The following is a 26,836-nucleotide window of genomic DNA, read 5'->3' as shown; positions in this document are numbered from 1 at the left end:
CCAAATGCACGGAGGTAAAAGAATATCCTACTGAAGAATGAATTGGTCAACCTGGCAATTAGAGAAAAAAACAAAAAAATATATGGAACCAAATGAAAATGAAAACACAACAGTCCAAACCCTTTGGGATGCAGCAAAGTCAATCCTAAGGGGAAAACTCATTGCAATCCAGGTCTATCTCAAGATACAAGAAAAATCCCAAATACAAAATCTAACAGCACACCTAAAGGAACAAGAAGCAGAACAAAAAAGAAACCCAAGGCCAGAAGAAGAAGAGAAAGAATAAAGATAAGAGAAGAAATAAATAACATAGAATCAAAAAAAACAAAAACAAAAACAAAGAGTAGAACAGTTCAATGAAACTAGGAGCTGGTTTTTTGAAAAAATAAACAAAACTGATAAAACCCTAGCCAGACTTCTCAAAAAGAAAAGAAAGAGAAGAACCAAACAGATAGAACCAAATTGGATTAAATCCAATTTAATCCAAATTAAAATGGATTTATCACAACCACTCCCTCAGAAATATAAGCAATTATCAGAGAATACTATGAAAAATTATATGCCAACAAACTGGACAACCTGGAAGAAATGGACAAATACCTAGACACCCACACACTACCAAAACTCAAATGGGAACAAATAGAAAGTTTGAACAGACCCATAACTAGTGAAGGAATGGTATCAGTTATCAAAAATCTCCCAACAAATAAGAGTCCTGGGTCAGATGGCTTCCCAGGGGAATTCTAGCAGACATTTAAAGCAGTTAATACCTAACCTTCTCAAGCTGTTCCCAAAAATAGAAATGGAGGGAAAACTTCCAAACTCATTCTATGAAGCCAGCATTACCCTGATTGTCAAACCAGACAGAGACCCCACTAAAAAGGAGAATTACAGGCCAATATCCTTGATGAACATGGATGCAAAAATTCTCAACAAGATACTAGCAAATCGAATTCAACAGCATATAAAAAGAATTATTCGGGGCGCCTGGGTGGCGCAGTCGGTTAAGCGTCCGACTTCAGCCAGGTCACGATCTCGCGGTCCGTGAGTTCGAGCCCCGCGTCAGGCTCTGGGCTGATGGCTCGGAGCCTGGAGCCTGTTTCCGATTCTGTGTCTCTCTCTCTCTCTGCCCCTCCCCCGTTCATGCTCTGTCTCTCTGTCCCAAAAATAAATAAATAAATAAATAAAAAAAAGTTGAAAAAAAAAATTTAAAAAAATAAAAAAAATAAAAAAAAAAAAAGAATTATTCACCATGATCAAAGTGGGATTCATTCCCGGGCTGCAGGGCTGGTTCAATACTGGAAAATCAATCAATGTGGTACATCACAGTAGTGAAAGTAAGGATAAGAATCATATCATCCTGTCAAGAGATGCAGGAAAAGCATTTGACAAAATATAGCATCTTTCTTAATAAAAACCCTCAAGAAAGAGCTGGGATAGAAGGAACATACTTAAACTATGTTCATAAAAGCTATACATGAAAAGCCCACAGCTAATATCCTCAATGAGGAAAAACTGAGAGCTTTCACCCTGAGATCAGGAACACGACAGGGATGTCCACTCTCACCAACATTGTTTAACATAGTGTTGGAAGTCCCAGCATCAGCAATAAGACAAAAAAAAAAAAAAAAAAAGAAAGAAAAAAAAGAAAAAAGAAAATAAAAAAAGAAATAAAACACATCAAAATTGGCAAAGAATAAGTCAAACTGTAACTTTTTGCAGATGACAGGACACTGCATGTGGAAAACCTGACAGACTCCACCAAAAGGCTGCTAGTACTGATACATGAATTTGGCAAAGCCATAGGGTACAAAATCAATGTATAAAAATCAGTTGTATTACTATACACCAATAATGAAGCAACAGAAAGAGAATTCAAGAAAGCAATCCCATTTACAATTGCCCCAAGAACCACAAAATACCTAGGAATAAACCTAACCAAATATATAAAAGATCTGTATGCTGACAACCTTACAAAACTTATGAAGGAAACTGAAGAAGACACAAAGAAATGGAAAACATTCCATGCACATGGATTGGAAGAATAAATATTGTTAAATTGTCAATTCTAGCCCAAAGCAATCTACACATTCAGTGCAATCCCAATCAAAATTGCAACGGCATTCTTCTCAAAGCTAGAACAAACAATCCTAAAATTTGCGTGGAACCACACAAGACCCCGAACAGTCAAAGTAATATTGAAAAAGAAAACCAAAGCAGGAGGCATCACAACTCTAGACTTTAGCCCCTACTACAAAGCTGTAATCATCAAGACAGTATGGTATTGGCACAAAAACAGACACATAGGACCAATGGAATAGAACAGAGAACCCAGAATTGGACCCACAAATGCAGGGCCAAGTAATCTTTGACAAAGCAGGAGAGAGGATCCAATGGAAAAAAAAAAAAAAAAGATATGAAAAATTATATATTAGCGAATGGTGCTGCAAGAACTGGACAGCAACATGCAGAATGACACTAGACCACTTTCTTACACCATATACAAAAATAAACTCAAAATGGATGAAAGATCTAAATGTGAGACAGGAAACCATCAAAACCCTAGAGGAGAAAGCAGGCAACAACCTCTTTGACCTCAGCCGCAGTAATTTCTTACTCTACACATCTCCAAAGGCAAGGACATTAAAAGCAAAAATGAACTATTGTGACCTCATCAAGATAAAAAGGTTCTGCACTGCAAAGGAAACAATCAACAAAACTAAAAGGCAACCGACAGAATGGGAAAAGATATTTACAAATGACATATCAGATAAAGGGTTAGTATCCAAAATCTCTAAAGAACTTACTAACCAACACCCGAAAACAAATAATCCAGTGAAGAAAAGGGCAGAAGACATGAATAGACACTTTTCCAAAGAAGACATCCAGATGGCCACCAGACACATGAAGACATCCAGATGGCCACCAGACTCAGAACTCATGTTCAGAGAAATACAAATCAAAATCATATTGAAATACCACCTCACACCAGTCAGAGTGACTAAAATTAACAACTCAGGCAACAACAGATGCTGGTGAGGATGTGGAGAAACAGGAACCCTCTGGCACTATTGGTGGGAATGCAAACTGGTGCAGCTGCTCTGGAAAACAGTGTGGGGGTTCCTCAAAAAATTAAAAATAGAACTACCCTATGACCCACCAATAGCACTACTAGGAATTTGCCCAAAGGACACAGGAGTGCTGATGCATAGGGGCACATGTACCCCAATGTTTACAGTAGTGCTTTCAACAATTGCCAAATTATGGAAAGAGCCTAAATGTCCACCAACTGAAGGATGGATAAAGAAGATGTGGTTTATATACACAATGGAATGCTACTTGGCAATGAGAAAGAATGAAATAATGCCATTTGCACCAACACGATTGGAACTGGAAGGTATTATGCTGAGTGAAAAAATTCAGTCAGGGAAAGACAGATATCATATGTTTTCACTCATATGTGGCTCTTGAGAAACTTAACAGAAGACCACGGGGGAAATATATATAGTTACAACAGGCAGGGAGGGAGGCACATCATAAGGGACTTAAATACAGAGAACAAACTGAGGGTGGATGGGGGGGGGGGTTGTGGGAGGGAGGAGAAAGTGGGTTAGGGGCATTGAGGAGGGCACTTGTTGGGATGAGCACTGAGTATCGTATGTAAGCGATGAACCACGGGAATCTAACCCCAAAACCAAGGGCACACTGTACACACTGTATGTTAGCCAATTTGAAAATAAGTACTACTTGAAAAAGTAAAATAAAATATAAAATAAAATAAAATAAAATAAAATAAAATAAAATAAAATAAAATAAAATAAAATAAATAATAAAATAAATAAAATAAAATAAAATAAATTAAATTAAATTAAAAATTAAATTAAATTAAATAAAGCTAGAATATTTCATGATAGCCTTTAAAAGGTATTAATTTCTTTTTTACGTCAGTGTAACAGGCCCACCCTTCAGTTTCTTGTGGGAGCCACTAAGGAAAAATATAGAAAAAACTTTGTGATACTTGGACAGTAATGCAGCAGTAAGGAAGGTCTGGAGAAAAGCATCTTCTCAGTAAAAAATGCTAGGCTTGATCTAGCTACTTAAGGAGACGACAACTCTCCCAACCCCCACAACTTCACAGGCAGGGTTTGAAACCCCACAAAAAGGCATTAGTGAATGTCAATTAAAGCTTAGTGTTTTGCATTCAACTGGAAAAAAAAAAAAAAAAAAGAATGGCAAAGCCTACTTGTAAAAGTAGTGCTTGTGAAAAGTAGAAGAAATGCCTCACAGTTCCTGTCATTTAAAAGGTATACAAAGTTTTTGTTTGTTTTCCAGGCACCTTGAGAGGGAACACTATAGATGTAATATGTATAGGGAAATAAAATATGGCTAAGTTACTGAAAACAAATCTCATACTCTAGATAACAGTACCTTCCCTGCATTTGCTTGTCACAACAGATATAAAGTGAAGAAGGCTATATACAGATTGATGACATTACTTGATGAAAACACTAATTCTGTCAAGTTGTGTCAACTTCCAACAATAAGACTATAATGTTCAGAACGATGCCCACTAGGAATCAATAAATGTAGGCTGAAGTCGAGTCTGCACAAGAGTCACCATTTTAAAAATATTTAAATGTGTGAGCTCTACTCTCTATGACTGACTGTAAGACAGCCATCAGGAAAATAAGGAGTCGGAACATACATGTCCAGTCTACCAGGAGATGGCCATAGTTGCTTCTACCTCAACAAGACATTAAGTGGCCCTACTAGTTACTGGCTTACATAAATAAACACTGGCCTGAAAAACAGTTTTGCCAAATAAACCAGAGTACCCATTCCCCAGAGGACCTGTATACATCCTCCAGCCAAGGAAAAATTCCTATTCTCCCACATCAAACACAATGGGATTAGAGAGAATGTCCATTCAACAAAAGAGAATAAGCACAGAGAGACACATCAGTTCAAACATCCTCCAATTTACAATCTGCAGCAATGATGGGCAAAGGCCATCTCAAAACAACCTGTTTTTGAATACGACCATAAAAAATGTATAAAGTATTTCTTTAAAAAAACTCCTAAAAGGTCTTTTTTGAATACGACCATAAAAAATGTATAAAGTATTTCTTTAAAAAAACTCCTAAAAGGTCTTAAAGCTTAGAAAATAGCAAGGAAATTCCAGATTCAAAATGGGAAAAAAGAACTCAGAGCACACAAAGTGACCGCCCAGTAATACAGGAACAGAAGCCAAATACCAAGGGTAAGGGTACTGGTAAAGGTGAATCTAATAGGAGACTGACCCTGCCCACAACCAGCTGGGCCCCAAAGGGCTGTCCTGTCACAAGTACCTCAGCCCAAAGCCAACCTGTCTTCCTAAGGACTTAAAACCTAATGATTCTACACTGCCAGGCCAGCACAGGGAACCCCAAGTGTCAACCAAGAGACACCTCAGACACCATTCAAATGAAATGCAACATGACTTAAAAAGGAAGGCAGGATCATCTTCTCCTTCATGGCATTCTTAAAGAAACCATATTTTTACATACAGTGCACAACACAATACAGACTCACCGGGTAGTGGGGGGCTTAGTTGTTAAGTCTGACTTTGGCTCAGGTCATAATCTCACAGTTCCTGAGTTGAGTCCCACATCAGGTAAGTCAAGCCCCACTTTGGGTGACCTCGAGCCTCACTTTGAGTGAGCACAGGCCTCACTTCAGATGACCTCCAGTCCTGCTTTGGATGACCTCCAGCCCCACTCCAGGTGACCTCAAGCCCCACTTCTGGTGAGCTCAGTTCCCACATTGGGTGAGCAAGAGCACCACTCGGGTAAAACATGAGTCCTCGGGGAGACCCATTTCTCTCTCGCTCTCCTCTCTCTCTCTCTCTCTCTCTCTCTCTCTCTGTCTGTCTGTCTCCCCCTTTTGAGATTCTGTCTCTCTCTGTCCCTTGTTCACTTGCACCCTCTCTCTCTCAAATGAATGAATGAATGAATGAATGAATGAATGAATGAATGAATGAATGAATGAAAGAAATTTTGAGAGGGAGAGAGAGAAGGAGACGGAGAAGGAGTGGGAGAGGAAAACTACCTACAACAGTCAGGCTCACACAGACCTCAGAACTTGAAACTAGTGAAAAGATATCTTCAAGGACAAAAAGAATCTTGCAGAAGTGACCAAGTAGATGTGAAAAACAATCATAAAAATATCTTTCAGAAAATAAATAAGGCAATGAATGAAATTAAGAACCAATTTCTTGGGTTCTTAAACCCTTAAGATGGGTTTAAGGGATATATTTATTTACACACCCAAGTTGAAAAGAAAGTTAGAAATGGAAGCTGCTGAGAAGAAACTGCTGAGAACTCACCATGGAAAGCAAAGCAAAACAAAACAAACAAACAAACAAACAACAATAACAAAAACAGAAGGGTAGATGAGTCAGACTAAGTGAAAAGGTCTAATACAGGTAAAATCCAAGTCCTAAATCATAATTATAAATACATAAATCTTCCAAAATAAGGCCAGAAACCTGTCATTTGCCAATAGGGTATAAGGGAGAGGAGTGTGGAATTCTCAAGCCCTTCTTCTTCCCTAGAGAAGGACACAAAAGCTAAGTACTTCTGACCTTTGGTGATTTCAATATTCATGCTGTAATTTCAACAGTAACCATTAAAATAACAGTGAGAAATGGCTTAAATTCACTAAGGAAAGAGAAATAAAAGACAGCATCATTAAAAAAAAACTAACCAATCCAAAAGATGTGAAATGCGGCAGGGGAAAAAAACTGTACTCAAAAGGATGGACAAGTAGAAAGCACCACTGAAAAGTAACATGCATCAACAGATTACATCAACTTTAAATGGGCAACACAAAAAGCCAGAAGTATAGTGTATTGAAAACACAAATATAGCTCAGGTTTATCACCATTTAGCTATGACCTACAGATACCATAAAAGTGAAAACGAACTTAAAAACACTATGTGAATACTAAACAAAAGGATAAAATTCATGGGAGATATAGTACTTTTAATTTGCATGTCTTAACAGTCACAAAGTAGTTAAGTGTGAAAGTAGCACATATACAAGGAGAAATGGCCCAAACTGAATTCCTTGAAGGAGAATTTAACAGATAAATTGGAAGTGATCTGGAATTGATAGAATAAGCAGATAAAACAAGCTGCAGCAAAACAGAAGAGGACAAGAAAACAACTGATAAACTAGGCTACTGAACATAAATAGAACATTGCACCCAACATCTCTGGCTTTATAGACAATTAGGAACTGAAAATGTATCCGCCATGCCAACCTCTTTGGCCAGGGGAAGAGCGAGCAAGAGTCTTGAACTTGCTGGGAGGTGAAGGTGACTCAATGATAAGTAGGGGTGTGTGTGTGTGTGTGTGTGTGTGTGTGTGTGTGTGTGTGTGTGTAGGATGCTACATTTGAGTGCACAGTTATGCATTTGTGCTTTTGTTTCCACAAATGGATGTGTATCTGCCCATAAATGAATGGTTTTGCCCATAAGTTGAGGAGACAAATGTCTGGTAGGTAAAAATATAACTAGGCATGCAACAAGGTCACAAAAGTTTCTACTGTCACAAAAGAAACTACTGAATGTCCACCCAGTTTGGCTCTAAGCATGGTAGATCGGAATCAAGAATTCACTTCCTCAGATGAGACTTCTTTGATTACACATTTCTAGATTTGCTTTTTTTCCTAGATGACATAATACTCTACATGGAAAGCCTGAAAGACCCCACCAAAAAGCTGCTAGAACTGATAACATGAATCCAGCAAAGCCGCAGGGTACAAAATCAACGTATAGAAATTAGTTGCATTTCTATACATCAATAATGAAACAACAGAAAGAATTACCAAGGAATTGATCCTGTTTATAATTATGTTGTTTATAATTATATTAGAAACCATAAAATAGGAATAAACCTAACCAAAGAGGTAAAAGATCTGTATGCTGAAAACTACACAAAGCTTATGAAAGAAACTGAAGAAGACACAAAGAAATGGAAAAGCAGTCCATGCACTGGAAGACCACAAGCTGTTAAAATGTTGACACTACCCAAAGCAATCTACACATTGAGATAATAGCAGCTTTCTTCACAGAGCTACTTTTTTTTTAGGAACAAACAATGCTAAAATTTGTATGGAACCAGAAAAGAAATGAATAGCAAAAGATAACATTGAAAAAGAAGACCAAAGGTGGAGTCACCACAACGACAAACTTTAGCCTGCACTGCAAAGCTGTAATCATCAAGACAGGATGGTATTCAAATATCATGTAGGATTGTGGGCTGTTCAAAATGCCTCATACCAAGTACATGAATAATCACTCCAATGGTTATCCAAGCCCTACTATGCTCCAGAAGAGATTTTTTGGGGGATTTCAAATGGTATACTATGCTAGTTCAAATAAATATAATACATTTGTGTAGAACAACACCCATCGCATGTAACTCGGGTTCCCCACAGAGTATCTATCACCTCCTAAAAATGATAAAGTGAATAAATAGAAATAAATAAAAATTAAAAAAAATAAAAGTGACTAAGTGGGTTCCCCTTCCAAACTTGCTACTTTAATCAGCTTATCGAAATGTAAAAGTTACTGTAAACCTCATAGGAGTCTCAGGACAACATTTTGGGTAAATGTAAAGTATGAACAGGGACCAAGAGCCAAACTAGAAAACCTCCTAATGGTGCACACTAAATGGACTCCAGGAGCTACTCTTTTTATCAGTTCCCACATTCCCTCTATAAGTCTTCCACTCCCCCCTTTCTCTTTAGGCTGGAAGGAGTGAGTGAGGTTTACCTGCTTGCGACTAGCATTGCTTCTGGTACGCACAGGAAGTGGGTAAAGAAGGGCATGTTAAGCAAAGTTAACTTAAGCTTGAGCTCTCTGTGGTACAAGAAAGTGCTGAGTTCAAATACTGTCCCCTCCAGCTTAGATGTGAGGTGATGCATCCCCTGTGGAATGGGAGTAATTATAGCATATTCCTACACCTGACAGAGCTGATAAGAGGGCAGAATGAGTTAAATGATCACAAAGGACTTGACAAAACAATTAAGTGTCAATTATTTCCACTGTTGCAGATCTAACCCTGTGCAAGGTGCCACACAAATACGAGTCTATTTAATACATACCCACAGCCCGGGAAGGCATGACCACTCCCTTTCCCTTTCCACACCTGTAGAATTTAAGCTTCACTAGCTCAATCAATTACGGTAACTCTGGGCTTTACAAGCCTCGCAATTCCCAGGCCATTTGTGTACAGTGCTGAAGCTTGGCTTCCACCTAGTTCATAGGATGAGAAAGCACTGACCCAGCTGAAAGTCCACGACTACAACACCTATCCAGCCATTATCTTCAGTTCGTATTTAGTTTGTTTACTCTACTAACCCCTTTCCCAGGCCCACATCTATCATCATTAAAATAAAAATCATGATCATCTCCAAGTTTCCTGGGGACACTCAGATAAGCACAGACTTAAAAACTGCCTAGCTTCCTGGTCAGAGCTACCTACCGGACCAACAAATTAAAAACCTTACAGAATTCGGGTCACCTGGGTGGCTCAGGTGGTTGAGCATCTGACTTCAACTCAGGTCATGATCTTGAGGCCCTTGAGTGTGAGCCCCATGTCGGGCTCTGTGCTGAAAGCTCAGAGCCTGGAGCCTGCTTCAGATTCTGTGTCAACCTTCCTGTCTGCACCTCCCCCGCTCACACTCTGTCCCTGTCTCTCTCTCTCTCAAAAATAAGTATCAAAATTTTTTTTTTAACCCTTACAGAATTCAGAGTCCTACACCAATGCAAAAATTAAAGGCACACCTATATGCACTGTGCAAATACATCAATTAAAACAATTAGGCTGACTGAGCACTTTTCTTTCCAAAGGCAAACACATCATCCTTTCCTTCTACCTTGCTAAAGTGCATCCACTCCCAAATTAGCAAGTTCAGTAATTCCAGACTTCTGTTTGGTACTAAATGGCAAAACGTGAGAATTCCAAGTCCACACATGCATGTATGAAACACACACACACACACACACACACACACACACACACACACACACACGGCAAATGAATAAAGCTTCTCTTTACTGACTGCTGTAGGAAGGCACAGGAAAGAAGTGCTTTGAGAGTTCAGGGCCCAAGAGATGAGTTTGGGTGGATCTGAGTACAGCAGTAGGAGTAAAAAAAAAAGTAAAGCAGACTAAGTGCAAGCACAGATGACTACAGGAATGGATACGCCACCTGATACGTTTTACATAATGGTGGTACTAGGTGTGCTGTCATTGAAACACTGATTAGAGTACCAGGACATGAAAATATTCAAGTTATGGTATTACTGTATTTATGTACATGAAAACACAGAGTCTACTGAGGTAAACAAACATGGACACCGACACAGATTGCCCAGGCTACTGGAAAGAGGTTTTTGAGGTCTATCCCACATCCAAGCAGATATGCCTTAAGGAGACAAATGGTACAAAGCAAGCAGGGATATGTTTTCTCAGCTGTCCAAGGACAGGGTCAGTACCTATGAATGAGTGAATGATATGAATATGGAAGTCTATCCTTCTCTTTGTCCTCTACTCAAAGTGGAAATTTTTGATGGTTTTATAGACTACATAAGCCACAGAGCAGCAGGCCAAGAATCTAGGTTTGTTTCAGTGCACAGTAAATAACGTCACAGAGCTGCGGAGGAATAAAGAGACAGGGAAAATAAATTTTTCCTACGTTCTCCTGGAGACCCAGGGAACAAACTACAGGAAATAAGGTACTACATGAGGTAGATTTAGCAACCAGTGGGGACAGCCTGGAAAAAACCTGTCCACATTTCCCTGCCCTACCTAGAAGAGCCACTTACACTTAGCTTTTAACCAAATCATCAGTAAGCCCCTGACAATGTAAGATGCCAGCCACTATCGACTTGTGAGGACCTACTATCTCTCCTCTTTGCCATCATTGCATTCCCAGTCTTTCAAAGTACCTACCACATCACTTCTACACACTAACCAGTTACTAATCCAGTATTGTTTTGACAAACTTACTGCTATACTACTAGCAGGAATTCTCAGCCCTTGAGCCCTGTTCCATACTAATGACATTCCAGATTCTAGCACTAAAATGGCTGTATCCAGTTGCTGAGATCCTCTCACAATGACCTCCCCTAATCAGAATAAAATCTGGGCCTCTCCAGCTCTGCAAATCCAACTTCATGATGCAAGATCTTTTTGTCCTCTGAATCCATTCTCCAATCCCAGTGTGTCCTGCATGTCACAAGATAGATGATTCATTTTCAGAAACACCAAATAAAAGCTGTACTGTCTAGTTAACAGTAGGTTTACAAATATGTATGAACCTCCCCCACCCCATAATGGAGTGCCAAACCCTTAGACACTTCACTTCCTGGTTCTTCTTCCCCTCTCTGTTTCCTGGGCTTATTTTTTGTAGGCTTGCAGTGAGCGTGCACCAAAGAACTGAAGTCTCTTCGTCACCTTAGGAAATGTCCAGTCAGACTACTTTTTACCTTACGTGGACATAGGCAATGGCCAGGTAAGGCTGTAACATCTGTAGTAATGAGAAAAACAGGGGAGCAACCTGTACATGAAATAAACTGCCTTCTGTAACTGCCCTGAGTGTGCCTATCCATCAGACACCTGCTCTTGCAAGAACATTGATTAAAGCCCCCCCTTCACTGTGCTCCAAGTCTCTGAATCCTTCCGTTGACTGAGCCAGTGTGCATATTTCTCACATTGCATATTTTTAAGATGTGACATCCCCATCTTATTCATCTTATTTTAGGTGACTCTAAAATACCTCTAGTGAAAGCTAATCCTGCCCTCTTTCCACCCTAACTCTTCAGTTCTGAATATTCCAGGCTAGGCAGGTATAACCACCAGACTATGACCTCAATAATGGGATATCTGTTTAACACTCTGATCCCGCCTGCCACTTTCCATTGTTTCCTTACGTCACTTTCATGATGTAGTCTCAGCTGACTTGGGAAACTTGTCAATAGTCATATAAGGGTAGCAGCTCCTGCTGAGAGTAAGGACAAGGAAAACAGCAAAAACAAATACACCAAAACATTTATTTTACATCTACCCTTGTTTTCAGTATCTTTTAAATTTTAAATTTTTACTTACTGTTTTAAATGGAAGTACAGTTGACATACATATTACTACTCAGTGCTCACCCCATTCGCAGTCCCCATTTGTCACCATACAATATTACTGACTATTTTCCCTATGCTGTATTTTTCATCCCTGAGACTTAATTTATTTTATAACTGGAAGTCTGTGCCTCTTAATCTCCTTCAGCTTTTTACTTAACCCTCACCCCTTCCCTTCTATCAACCACCAGCTTGTTCTCTGTATCTATAAATCTGTGTTCTACTCGTACCCTTTGCACATCTTCTCACTGATCAACCATTTCCGAATGGCAGCAACACTACCATCTATTTACTTCTCCACCACAACTTCAAACTTGAAGTCTTGGGGAGCATACATTTCCCTTCAACTACCTAAAAGTCACCGTTATTCACTTCAAACTGCCCCTGCAAAAGGCATCGCCTCTCTCTTTAAAGAGAGGTGACTTATTCCTTTATTTAATGTTTATTTTTGAGAGAGAGAGAGAGAGAGAGAGAGAGAGAGAGAGAGAGAGAGAGAGAGAGAGAGAGAGGGAGACACACAACATACACACAGAGTGCAAGCAGGGGACGGGCAGATACAGAGAGGGAGACACAGAATCTGAAGCAGGCTCCAGGCTCTGAGCTGTCAGCACAGAGCCTCATGCAAGGCTAGAACGCATGAATCATGAGATCATGACCTCAGTCAATGTTAGACACTTAACCAACTGTGCCACCCAGGCGCTCCTTGGCGCCTCTAGCTCTAAGTGACTTCCCCCATCCTGTGAGAAGGTCTGCTCTGGAACCGTTAACCAAAGCTCCACAATGCATCTCAGTGCTTAAAGCATTCACAGATTCCTTACTTGGATCCAGACTTCCACCTCCTGTTCTCCCATTAGGTTCAAGGGGGAAAGGATGTCTTACAACTATCAGGATCCATTTTCCTCACAAGACCCCAAATCATCCCATTCCTGATTTTTGTAGTTGTTGTGCTTTAGTTTGGTTTGGTGGTGTTTGACTGTTCCGTCTCTCCACTAAGGTATATCACGCTGGAGTGATAAAGGTCCCTAGTGGGTCTCAGCCATCGTCAAGGTCCTGGGACCCTGCAGTGGTCCACTCTACAGTCTTGTGCCCTTGAACCCTTGGCTTGAGCCAAGCTACATAGGACAGTGATACAGAAAGTTCCGTAATTGTCTGCCCACAGAATCAACCAGCAAACAAGCTCAAACATCACTTCCTCAAATGTCTCAGCGTATGGCAGAAGGTCAAGCTCTCAAATCCAAAGTAAGTACTTCAAACTTCTGCTACTTCTTAATATCTTTCAGGACACAGGCTTTTATGTGGTGGCTGATCAGTGTGGTTGGACCAGTGGGTAAACATAATACGCCAGATATCTCCTTCTCTGTCTCCATCCCTGCCCTTTGAAAAATTCACAGTGACTACTAATCTGTGTGGTCTCTTAAGATGTGACTTCTTTATAAAACCAGAAGAGCAGTGACCAGAGTTGACACAACAGACCCATCAAGCTGGACAACTCAACACCTTACAGGATTCTAATCCTAGTTCTCACAGGTAAAAGAAAGTAGCTCCTTACTGGAGCCATCCACAAAAGGAGAATGGATCTTGATTGAAGTGGTTTACCAAAGCAGTGAGAAAGGTCTGGAGATGGGGGAGAGGGAGAAACCAACAAAGCAAGGCATTACCTGAATGAGAAAATGCTTGGTCTGCCTATAGACATACTAATATGTTCTCTCCCAAAGAAATAAACTTTGAGAAAAATGAAAAACAAATCAGTAAAACACATAAAGTGAAAACAATTTCTGACTGAATATACTGATAGTCACCTACAGAATGCAGATCATGTTTAGACGGCATTTGGTGTACATACTATAAAGGTGACTGGGTTATGTGTGAAACAGGAATACCTGAGGAATACCTCTGGATCTTAACTACGGGGAAAAGAGGAATGGATACTTCAGGGGTGATCCTGCTTTCCAACATGGTATTCCCTAACCAGAAGAAAGATTGGAATTCTCTTTACAAAAGGGGAAATCCCTTGAAAGTTTCCTCAAAATGCTGTCAAGTGTGGGGAGGGCAGGAGGCAGGATGTCTATTCTGTATCAAGAAAATGCCAGGTAGCACTGTTACTAAGACACTCACTGAATCTTTAGAGTGCCCTGATGAGAAAGTGTATTATTACCATTTACCAAGAAAACGGGAGGCTCAAGAGAAGTTACACCCTTTTGCCAAAGTCATATAATTAATGAACGCTGCACTCAGGACTTTTACTTAGATCTTCATGATTCTTCTATAAGGAAACAACATCCTGTTTGTAAAAGAGTACACTAATGAATTACCGTTCAATTCAGAAATATCCTTATGTGGAAATTCACTCTTATAGAAGTTTTGGTGGACTGTATATGCCCGAATAAACCAACCACAAAGCAGAACAAGGAAATCTGACCCTAGGACCACTAGGTCCCAGACAAATATCCCTGTAATTTGGTCCAAATTCCCAAGTGGACAGCCAAGTCCATGTGTCTTGACTCCCATTATTCACTTTTTCCTGTTCTGCTGTGTGTGTGAGACACAGTGAAACAGCAAAACAGCCCTTGGGGTCATACACTGAGCAGAAATGCTCTCCTGTCTTCCTGATGCTGATGATGTCTGATCAGAAACAGGTATGATGGTACATCACTAAAGCAAAGATGCTTTTGCCTAGGCAGCAAAAACACTATGCTGCACTGAACACAATAGTATTTTACTAGGCTGGAAATCCTCAATACTCGATGGATGTGCTTGAATGAAAACAACCAACACCTGGACCTGTCCTAGTACGTGCTATAAGTGGAAGTGACTATACTTATGGCTCCTATGTTCTTGTACAATGGCCATTAGGGACCTCTTTGAGTTAATGCAGTCAAGATTCCAAGGAGAAGATAGATGCAACCACTCAGGTGTGTGCATCCTCTTCCTTCCTTCACCCCTCCCCACGCTCACACACTCACACACAGACACACACACACACACACACACACACACACACACACACACACAAATGAATGCTCAACCATCACACATGTAAGCAACCAAGGCATGCTAGATTTCCCATACAATAGCGTAACCCATTTTCCATTTACTTACTCTGTGTCCTTGCTCATCATTAGCCCTGCCTCTGGGTTTGCGATTTTGAGAAGGAAAGAGCTAGAATGTAACAATAACAAGAAGGACAAAGGAAAAATGGAAGGATCTTTACTAAATAAGTGACTGGATGCTGCAGAAGTCCTGGTCCAGACCTCAACACCCCTTTGGCCTGAACACCCCTGATAAAGCAAGAATCCCCACCTTCCAAATACTCCCAGGCTTTCACAACCCGTTAAAAAGTATTCAACCCATTGCTATAGTTAGAAAAGGTGCACAAACTGCTAGGACATAACTCTGGAATTCTACCACCTCTCTGAGCTCACCTCATAGAGATGTAAACTATCTTCCCCTCTTCTGCTCACCCCTCCCAGGAAGACCCAATGTGTCTGTGGAAATCGAATTGAGAATGCTTAAGTCTATGTTTACTATGTTTACTTCATCTCCAATGAATGCATACTTGAATCTGTTTTGGGGAAAGATTATGAGGGGGAGCACTCTTTTGGTTGCAGGATCCCACAGATGGACAAGGTGTCTGCGAAAGAAAATGAAGAGATTATCTGATCTGTCTGGGTAAAGATTACCCAGATTTAGCAGATGAAGTGCCTTAGTTTAGAAGAAGTTAAACTGGACTTTAGTTCTTGTGGGGAAGAGGAATCCATGACAGGAGTTCATTAATCCAATAGAGGGGTCTGTGTTGTTAAGATCTGGAGTCCCCTCAAACAGAAATCTCACTTTGTGCACCTCACACTACAATCCAGGCTCACAACCCAACTCTCCATTTTATCTTTATGCAAGCACCTCTGGCACTACCACCACTTTCCCAGACGCTGAACACACCACTGCACCTTAATTATGTCTAATGCTGTGTTCACAGCCCATCTGAAATATCCCAGTATTCTCTTGCAATTCCAGTCTCGGTTCAAAACAAGCCACTTGCAATTCCAGTCTAAATTCAAAACAAGCCACGCCCATTACCTCTGAACTTTGCTAGATCAATACATGTGTTTCCTTCTACCTTTCTTCACTGTTTACCAGTTCAAGTATTGTCAAGTTCACACTGCAACAGTCTGAGTTGCACAGTCTCAATCTTCATACTTGCTTTTGCTACTTGATTCCAGTATATGTAAAATCCTCACTTACTCCAGGCACGGTGCTATACAGTATATACAGTACACTCTTGAACTTTAGAACCTTAGACATGGTTATAGAGAGAGATGTCTCACTCATAAGAACTAGCCCTCAAAAATCTCTGAAACTCAGGTTCATACAGGAATCCTTTTCAACAGAAACTGTTCTTAAGCTTCCTTTGCAGGGCATCTATTTAACTTTTTTTTTTTTTAATCTCCTTTTAAAACACATATGATCACTGATTGCATGATTATCTGTGAAAAGACTGGTATCAGGTTCCCAGCATGTTTACCCTAAGTATTCTGCAAGGAGTCCCCACTCATTCACTTTTTAGTAACTGAGGAAACAGTGTACTATGTGTCAGTTGCACATGTAGCACTTGAAGCAGAATCTGACAGAAATAGGTCATTTACTCAGATCTCCAAAGTGCTCTCTCTGGTAAACTCATGACAAGGGACACAGATTTCTGTTACCCAGGAGTTCAAATGGTGCCAAAAAGGCTAAATAAATAATCCATCAGATGAGTTACCAAGTGCCTCTCATATTAACCCGTGGGGCTGGATATTATCTCCAACAAGTAACTCACATTTCTTCCGCTTAAAATCCTTCGCATTTTAGCACATTCTCACAAAACTTCCCCCCATTTGTCTTTAACTGCATTATCTCTGTCCTCAGAAAGCCAAACCTTTCCGAGTGGCTTCACTACTCTTCTCTAGTCTCACTATATCCACTGAAGACAAACTGTGCCAGGTAGGTATTGTCTATCTCTTCCTTGTCACACCCTTGTGACCCAAGAAACTTTTAATTAGTTGGGTAGGATTCCTGCAGTACTGTGCCTCTAGGCACTCTGAGCTTATTGTCAAGTGCTGCCCCACCTTCCAGGTTCAGTTTAAGTACCATCACTTACCACCTACCTCTGGGGTATGGGGATTCCTCACCCAACTGCCTCCCCTTTTTGTGTGTCCTGTAGCTTTTACTTTGAAATCAGTAACTTAGGTTCAATAACTTAGCAGCTCTTTTAACTTTTAATATAACTCATTTACAACTAAGTGAATTTACTTACTTGTGATAATTGAATGTACTGTCACTCAACTCCTTTTTTAATGTGAACTACACCGCATTTGTTAATTCTGTTGCCACTGGGCCCAGCAAGCCCACTCTGAAGTGGGGAGCTCGAGGGGCGCCTGGGTGGCTTAGTCAGTTAAGCATCCAATTTGCTTTAGGCTCAAGTCATCATCTCATGGTTTGTGAGTTAGAGCTCTACATCAGGCTCTGTCCTAGTAGCTTGGGGCCTGTTTGGGATTCTCTCTCTCCCTCTCTGTCTGCCCCTCCGCTGCTTGGTCTGTCTCTCAATTAATTAATTAACTAATTAATTAACTAATTAATCAACTAATTAATAATCCATCCATCCATCAATCAATCAATTAATTAAAGTGGGGAGCTCGAGGCACCTGGGTGGCTCAATCAGTTAAGCATCTGACTTCACGTCAGGTCATGATCTCTCGGTTTGTGAGTTCAGGCCCCATGTCAGCCTCTGTGCTGACAGCTCAGAACTTGGAGCCTCCTTTGGATTCTGTGTCTCCCTGTTTCTCTCTGACCCTCCACTGCTTGTGCTCTCTGTCTCTCTCAAAAATAAATAAAAACTTTAAAAGAAGAAAAAGAGCTTTTTTTGGGTGTGTCACCGTGTTTTTTTTTAACTGTAATCACTCCACTTCCATTCCTGACACCCTTACCACTGTGCACCTATGCACATGTACCTGTGCACATGTGGTAAACTGGTCTCTTCTCCCAGTGAGATAAAAGCCTCAACAAGACAGGGATGGTGGCAGCAATGGTGGTGGTCGGTGTACCTGAGCATATCCTATGGTATATAATACATGTCTAGTGTGCATGAGTCTGTGAATAAGCAGATAGTAAATGATGGAATGCCATAATTCTCAGCAAAATTATGGGTGAGAGAATACAGTCAAACTTGAAGGTAACAGAGGCTCAGAAAGCCCTCTAGCCCATAGTTTCTAATGCGGATGACAACAGTTTTTGTGTTTCTTTTCTTCTTCTTCTTCTTTTTTTTTTTTTGTACTTTTTTTATTTAAAAAAATTTTTAATGTTTATTTATTTTTGAGAGACAGAGAGCATGTGTGTGTGAGTGCTGGAGGGGCAAAAAAGAGACATACAGAATGCAAAGGAGGCTCCAAAATCACCAAGTGGGAGATTATGACTTGAGCCGAAGTGAGGCAGTTAACAAACTGAGCCACCTAGGTGTCACTCTTAGGGTACTATTTGAAAGAGAGTACAATGGAAGTTTTGTAAAAGCCTATATACTACAAGCAAGATGAAAGCCCCGTATAAGGAATGAACTGAACACTGCTTCTAGAACGTAACAAACATTAGGCCTGTGCCATTTACTTATGACTAGGGAGCAAATAAAATTATACTCACAAAGAGAGTCATTGGTTTGTAGCGCGTCCAATGCTTCAAGTGCTTCTTTGGGCTTCGGGCTGAAAAGACAATGATGGGCATTATATTGCCATTAAAAATAATGCATTTTTAACGTGTCAGGTGGTCAAACCTGGTATTACCAGATTCCGAGAACAAAGCATCGTTCAATGATTCCTCCTGCCAGAAAAGAATAGAAGAGACGTGCACGACTCCTACCTTAGCGTCTGCCGGGAAGACTGTCATTGCTTTCGCAGCCATAGAACACGTTTTAAATAGGTCGACAGGACCTAATCGTACTTTATTGGCAATATTGGGCGAGGCACTCAAGAATGAACTCACGTGTCAAACACCACTAATCCAATGCCTAAGAACTTGGGTGCTAACCGTCAGCGTGGGGCAGTATGACCTCCAGCTGAGAGGCAAGACCCAGCCGTTCTCTAACCCCAGCCGCCAAAATGGAATTTCACGGGGCTGCACAAAAATATTTCCACCCAACAACTATGGACTCATAATGTTGAAATACGATCAGCCCTTTTCTCAGGATGAAAGCAGATAAAGTTGAATCCAAAGCAGCCCACTTTACTCAGACAAACCGCTGTGAAGGAAAAATACCTCTCCACTTCCCGGGCAACGCCATCCGTGATCCTGAGAAGGAGGAAATCAGGTGACAGACAATTTCAGTTCCGGGCTTCCACTTACTGCAGAAATGTAAAAATTCCTTTTTTTATATTCTCTAGAGAAACAAGGATGGAACTGAAATTACTAAAATGATCAGATTTCTCCTATTAATTTACCAGTGGTAGTTATGCAACAGAACACTTTGCAGTACAAACAACCTATCCATTAAAAACTATTTTCACTCATCCTCCAACTGTTTACTAAAACTCAAGAACAAGCAGAATATATGATCCTTTCTACTAAATAACCTAATTTCTTTGTTCTAGATTGGTGGTGGTTACACAACTTTTGCAATGTACGAAAACCCTCTGAATCTTACACTTTGAAGGGTAAACTGAACAGCATGTGAAATATATGTCATCTAAAAGCTAAACATTCAACACCCTGTATTGCTTTGTGGGCAGTGGTTGCACAGCTTTGTTAATGCACTTAAAAACTACCTCACAATTCCCTTTAATGGGAGGAACTGTAAGTCATGTTAACTTATGACTCAACTCAAAAAACAAAAACAAACAAACAAAACAACACAGTATTCATCAGTCCACTGGTCTAACCCATCTTCAAGACAGCAGAGCTGAATAAAATCTAGACTCTTCACTGCTGTTTTCACAGCAGGGATTCAGTTCTTTATGGCTTCCAAAACCATCCTATACATTTTTCTGTATTTCTCAGATCACTTTGATGATTTCACTTCTACTTCTGGATACCTCTCCCAGGGGTGTTACCTTAATTGAACAGATTCCTCCTAGACTCTACAGCAGACAACCCAGGATACCCACTTTCCTATTATTTTTTTCTGATCATTTTCTTTTTTTATTGTTCTCCCAAAGAAAACATTCTTCCCCTCCAAACTGAATAGTACCAAGTAACATTCTTTTATGACTAGATGATTTTCAGGCTACTGTTACTGAAATACATACATGGGCGTGGGGAAATCTGAAATACCCACATCTTGGAAGATTAAAGTGACTTTTAACACATCTGGTTGAGATTCTCTCTAACTGTGCTTAAGTGAAACTCTACTCTAAAAAGTGGTTTCTTTACACATCTGTAAGCAGAAAGAGTTTCCAAGTGTGTGCTTACTCTTTCCCACAGGTTCTGTGTAAGGGAAAACTTTGAATGCTCAGTATAAGGAAATTAAATATACTTACCCACTGTATGCCCTTTAGTTGAGTGATACAGTGTTCATGAATAATGGTTACCTTTTAGAAAAAGCATTTACTCCAAAATTATCACTATGTATCAGGAAATGTAACAAATAATTTGGCAAAATAAACTCCAACCTCTGCAAATTACACTCCTCAATCAGGGTCTGGCCCCTCTACGTGATAGATTTTCTTTTTTGAAGAGTAAAAGCAGTTGTCTTAGGCCAGGCAGGCATGCACTTTTCACATCTCACATCATTTCACGATACTGGAAAAGTCCCAAGGCAAGTAGATTAAATGTATGGGAACATGAGCTCCCATCCCCTTCTCCACTCCTAGACACCTCAGGAAATTGACCATCAGTCTATAGCACCCTGAAAGTCTAAGTATGATGGTCGAGGACTTGGAATATACCTCGATATAATTCATCATTTAAATATGTTGTTGCTTGTGAGGGCCTGAGATTGACAAAAAGCTCCTGTCCCAGATGAGGTGGTCCCCAACACATAGCCAGACAGGACTTAAAGCTAACTTTATTTATATAAAGATCATTTCAGCTACACCGTCCTGCATCAACTAGTGAGTTTTGGGGTCTAACAAGCAGCACACTACTTTCCATCTTAGAGGATGTGGTGAGAGTTTCTTCCAGGTGTCCTAATTACACTAATTTCCTTTTGTGTCACTTACATACAAAAACCCAGTTTGATTTATTTTGCTTCATCAATTCTTCATGTTCTAGCTTTTGTTGATGTGTCAAGACCAGTGAGTGCCCTTGCATGTGCAGTCCTCCAAACACAACTGCATAAAATTGGAATTATTACTCCCACTTTCTCAAACTAATCTAAAAGTAAAGTTCTGAGAATTTAAGTCATTAATCCAAGATACTACAAGAAGTGGCCATCTAAGTGAGAACGAAGGCTTGAATCTTGAACTTTTATACTCCCACGTCCACACTCTTCCATTTGGTAAGTATCACCTTTGAGACAGACAAACCTCCAAAACAAAACCACATGGATTTGTGTTTGGCTGAGACCATTAGGGATTTATCATATCATTAAACATTGTGCCAACATTGTATCAATGAGAGCACAAGCAGGGGAGGGGCAGAGAGAGAGGGAGACACAGAATCCCAAGCAGGATCCAGGCTCTGAGCTGTCAGCACAGAGCCCCACGCTGGACTCGAACTCACAAACCGCGAGACCATGACCTGAGCCAAAGTTGGACGCTTAACAGACTGAGCCACCCAGGTGCCTCTCTTAAAACTTATTTGAAAAGCAACAAATAAATCCATCCATTATTAGAGAGTTTGATGTTACATAAAGTTTCCTTCCCTAGATTGCTGTTCCACAAACTGTTTATAACTTTTTTTTACATCCATTTAGATTTTTGTCTTTTACATTTTTTCTCATTCTGGAACAATTACTTATTTTATTTCCTTGCCTAGTTTTCATAAACAATCGTTTCCTTCCACCCTTATTATTTCTAAGTAGTTCATATTATTATAACATATTTACTAGAATTCTTAACCCTTAAAATCCTTCATTTCTAGTGAAATGCCTAGCAGGCAATTGTGGGATGTCTTTTACACTAGCATCTTTACACTAGCACTGTCAACTTACAAGTACGTTATAAATTGCAGAAGCATGCTATTCCTCTTAGTAAATATTTCCTTGTTCCACGGAAAATGTTTACTAATATATTCAATTTCTCTGTTATATAAAGCCAAAACTAGATAAACCTATGTTCAATTATTAACGGTTCATTACTCTATCTTATCTGAAAATGATCTAGATACTCAATGACTATCCACAATTTACCTTAGCAAACTTTAAAGTTTCAAGTTAGCAAAAGATTTAGGGAAACCATTTCACTATACATGCTACACCATTGCTGAAAATTTCACCAGAAATCTCATTCCACTTACACCTCTCTAAATCCCTTGCTTTTATTTTTTAATATATTTGGATTACTCATGAAAATATCATAGAACATTTTTTAAAAGTCATCATACTGAGTTATTTTTCTTGCTTGCAAATTTTGTAACAGAAATAATAACATGAACTTACTTATTAAGCCCATATAGAATAAAAGTTGTATGTCTGTATTATGCTTAATGCTGGCAAATCTGAAGGCATACTTTATAAACTTAAAGTGAATTTTATGATTTTTTTTTTTACTGTAAATTAACCCCAGTCACATAAACTTAACAAATATTTGGGTTAGCACCAATATTTCTGCCAGTCTAAAAATACTAAATTAGAAAAGCCTTTTTTTTTTTTTTTTTTTGTGAGAGAGAGAGAGAGAGACAGAGAGAGAGAGAGAGACAGAGAGAGAGAGAGAAAGAGAGACTCCCAAGCAGGTTTGGAACTGTCAGTGAGATCATGACCTGAGCTGAAGTCGGACACTTAAATGACTGAGCCACCCAGTGCCCCAAAAAGCTTATTTTTAAGCCAAATAAAAATAACTCTATTACAAATTAATTTGAATAAAGTACCCAAAGGGGCGCCTGTGTGCCTCAGTACATTCAGCATCTGAAATTTGGTTTCAGCTTAGGCCACGATCTTAAGATTCATGGTATCAAGCCCTGGGCCAGGCTCTGCAGTGGCAGGGCTGACAACAAGTTCTAACAGTTGTAAACAATCCTGCCCCTCAACATGGGACCACCCAAACATATAAAACAACAACAAACATAAAGGAACTAATCAATAGTAATACAATAAGAGTAGGGAACTTCAACACCCCATTTCTATCAATGGACAGATCATCTAACAGAAAATAAATAAGGAAACAATGGCTTTGAATGACACACTGCACCAGATGGACTAAACAGATATAATCAGAACATTCCATCATAAACCAGCAGAATACATATTCTTTTCAAGTGCACATGGAACATTCTTTGGACTAGATCATATATTAGGCCACAAAGCAAGTCTCAACAAATTAAAAAAGATTAAAGTCCTATCATGCACCATTTTTGATAACAGTACTGTGAAAGTAGAAACCAACCACAAGAAAAACTTGGAAGGAACACAATTATATGGAGGTTAAATGAAATGCTGCTAAAGAATGAATGAGTCAATGAAGAAATCAAAGAAGAAATGAAAAATAATGTGGAAAAAATGAAAATAAAAATATAATGGTCCAAAATAGTTGGTAGGCAGCAAAAGCATTTCTGAGAGGAAAGTTTATAACAATACAGAAGAAATACAGATGGCTAACAGACACATGAAAAGATGCTCAATGTCACTCATCATCAGGGAAATAATAATCAAAACCACACTGAGATACCACCTCACACCTGTCAGAATGGCTAAAATAAACAACTCGGGAAACAACGGCTGTTGACAACTGTGGAGAAAAGGGGAACTCTCTTGCACTGTTAGTGGGAATGCAAACTGGTGCAGTCACTCTGGAAAACAGTGTGGAGGTTCCTCAAAAAATTGAAAGCACTAGAATGCAAAAATTCCACTATCAGGTATTTACACAAAAGATACAAAAATACAGGTTTGAAGGGGCACATGTACCCTAGTAGTTACAGCAGCACGATCAGCAATAGCCAAACTATGGAGAGCTCAAATGTCCACTGACTAGTAAATGGGTACAGGTGTGGATAGGTATACAGTGGAATATTACTCAGTCATCCCCAAAAATGAAATCTTTCACACATTTTGAAAGCAAAATGTCAATCACAGAAAGACATACCATATGATTTCACTCATGTGGAATTTAAGAGACAAAACAGACGAGCATGGGGAGGGGAAAAAAGAGGGGGAAACAACCCACAAGAGACTCAAGAATAGAGAGCAAACTGATGGTTGCTGGAGGGAGGTAAGTTGGTGAGGGACTACATGGGTGATGGTTATTAATGAGGGCACTTGTGATGAGCACTGGGTGTTGTAAGTGATGAGTCACTGAATTCTACTCCTGAAAACAATATTGCACTGTATGTTGGCTAATTAAATTTTAAATCAAAAAAGAAAAAAAAAAAAAAAAAGAATACCCTAGATAGAATTTGAGGCATGGTAACGTGAGGGTTCAAATTTTATGATTAGTTTCCTGGATGCAGAGGAAACCAAAGCAATGTTGTTGCATATTTTTATGAAAAGCTTTCAGAAGAATTTTCTTTAGAATTCTATTTTAGTAGTGTTTCATTTGTGAGCGATGCAGAGTAGACAGGCCTCTTTATGCTTACCTCTCTTCCTGGTTCACAGTATTAAATACCGTTTTGAAGTGATGGCGATGTTTATAACAACTTTTGGGGCGGATGTTATATAGTGATCTCTTAATTATAAACCTTACAATATGTCAGAATAATGAGAACTGACACACTTTTGCCTTAAAGAGTATGAGCCTGGAACTTGTCATATAATGCGAAAGGAAAACTTGGGAATGTTCACTCATTTTTATGATTTCTAGTATTGCTTCAGGCCATTAGAGTGGCCTGGATGTGTGCTAAAAGCCAAGCTTTAAAAGCTTTTGCTAAGCAACTATTTAAAGTAAGTCTTATTTCAACAGAGTAAAATTGTTAAAAAGAACTTATAACAAAAGAAAAAAATCATATTTAAGGTTTTTGTTTTAATGGTCACTATTGGGAAATGAAAGTGTGTCCTATTTTGACAAATATTAGAGGTGTTCTATACCACAAAATGTTAGAACAGGAGCTTTGATTCAAATGATGACGTTCAAATTGTTTCAAGTCCAGACATTGTATGGCTGTGTACTAGTCATCAAAGGTCTTAGAAAAATTCTCAATCGCCTTTGAAAGGGTCTGTGTGGTATGATGTCTTCAGTGTGGCCATTCCAAGGTAAGAACTGTAAAACATGTAAGATACACAGGACTCTCACAATTCTCATCTGTGAGATTCCTTCCCAAGTGAATTCCATACTTGGACTTGAGAATATTTGGTGAGAATATTTTCTCTGATAAATTTCTCTCTGAAAGCAACTAAAGTCAGTAAGCCTAAAGAGCATTTTGCATTTCCTCAAATGTGCTCATTTTCTCAGAAACACAGATCTGATGGATTCTTTCAACTACCTAGTCATTTTGTTAAAATCACAGGATCAGTTTCTAAATGTAGCAACCAAATAGGTGTGACATAACCTCTTTTCTCTATGTAGCCTGTTACATATCAAAGTTTCTAACGCCATCTTTTTGTCTCTAAGAATGAGGGAAGTGGAAAGTACAGATGGAAGCAGAATACAATGTTGGGATAAAGAAAACTGCTACATTTTTTTTTTTTTTAGCAAAACACTCAATTTTCTACCTTTTCTAATATTTATTCCATGGTAATATTGAAAGTTGGAAAGTGTTTAAATGATAAAACTCATAATTGCTTAAGGGCACTGACAAAATGAGAGCTCTTTAAATAAAGAGAAAATTATTTTCTTCAAAGCAGTTTATGTGATTGGGTATAAAAATAAATAAAAAAACAACCAGCGTCACCTACAGTCTCCAGGAGATTACAAGAGTCAGCTTTGTGAATTTGGTAGGTAGTAGGTTCAATGTTTTAATTCACTATCTAGAAGTCACTGTAGCTTAGTTTGCACTATACTATGTGTGGAGGTGCCAGGCGGCCTAGCAGCTCTGCCCAGTGTCACACAGCAGACCAGTAGGAGCACCGGCAGATCTAATCAATCTGGATCTGACCAACCCGTGCTCTGGGCTCATTCCAGTGTCCCTGAGAAGTGCTGGCCCAGTGGACTCAGGTTGCCTCTCCTCACTCCTCATCATTTTGTAGTCTTCCTGCTTCTGTGGTGGGTTATTTGATGCCTTGACAGTTTTACATAATGGTTACTGATGGCATACATATTGAGTTTTTAATATTGAGGTTTAAAAGGGAAACGGTCTCCTTCCCAGAGGATGGGCCTGTGGAAACTGAGCAGGTGGATGTCCTTCCCAAAATGCAGATTACTCCCAAAGAATGACTCAGGTGACATTTAAAACCATCGGTTCTGAAGATGCTCAATTTTCAAAGTCCCAAAGTTCTGAATGAAAAAGTCTTTAACAATGCTCTCCAAACCACATACTTGGAGTTGGAGCCCAAAGGTCCAACTGTTTTTGCTACACTGTTCTAGGTGGAGGAAAGCTCAATGCGCCATCAGTCAGCCCCAGGAACTACAACCAACCCCTCATATGCATTAAGTTCTTACATGAAGGAAGG

At 39.5% G+C, this 26,836-nt stretch overlaps 1 protein-coding gene and 1 pseudogene across 9 annotated transcripts in view; both read right to left on the bottom strand.

Moving 5' to 3' along the window:
* The window catches only part of LOC131503503 (probable G-protein coupled receptor 160), a 33,020-nt pseudogene extending 14,137 nt beyond the window's left edge, over window positions 1-18,883 (bottom strand).
* The window catches only part of LOC131503504 (eukaryotic translation initiation factor 1A, X-chromosomal), a 124,115-nt gene that overhangs the window by 66,837 nt on the left and 30,442 nt on the right, over window positions 1-26,836 (bottom strand). For 7 of the 9 annotated variants that reach the window (XR_009257453.1, XR_009257451.1, XR_009257454.1 and 4 more), the window contains one exon: window positions 18,850-18,908. Coding sequence is in view for 3 of the 9 variants with exons in the window: in XM_058714962.1 (XP_058570945.1) it covers window positions 18,885-18,908 (24 nt within the window). In the remaining 6 variants the exon portion in view is untranslated. Of the gene's footprint in view, window positions 1-12,685; window positions 15,815-18,849; window positions 18,909-19,461; window positions 19,583-20,810; window positions 20,941-26,836 lie in introns of those variants that run through there. The other 2 variants (XR_009257455.1, XM_058714963.1) reach the window with 2 other exon arrangements.

This window comes from Neofelis nebulosa, chromosome Y (genome assembly GCF_028018385.1).
Source record: "Neofelis nebulosa isolate mNeoNeb1 chromosome Y, mNeoNeb1.pri, whole genome shotgun sequence".
NCBI classification, from domain to species: Eukaryota; Metazoa; Chordata; class Mammalia; order Carnivora; family Felidae; genus Neofelis; species Neofelis nebulosa.
Note: the sequence above shows the minus strand (reverse complement) of the source record. Positions and strands in the feature narration are given on the sequence as shown.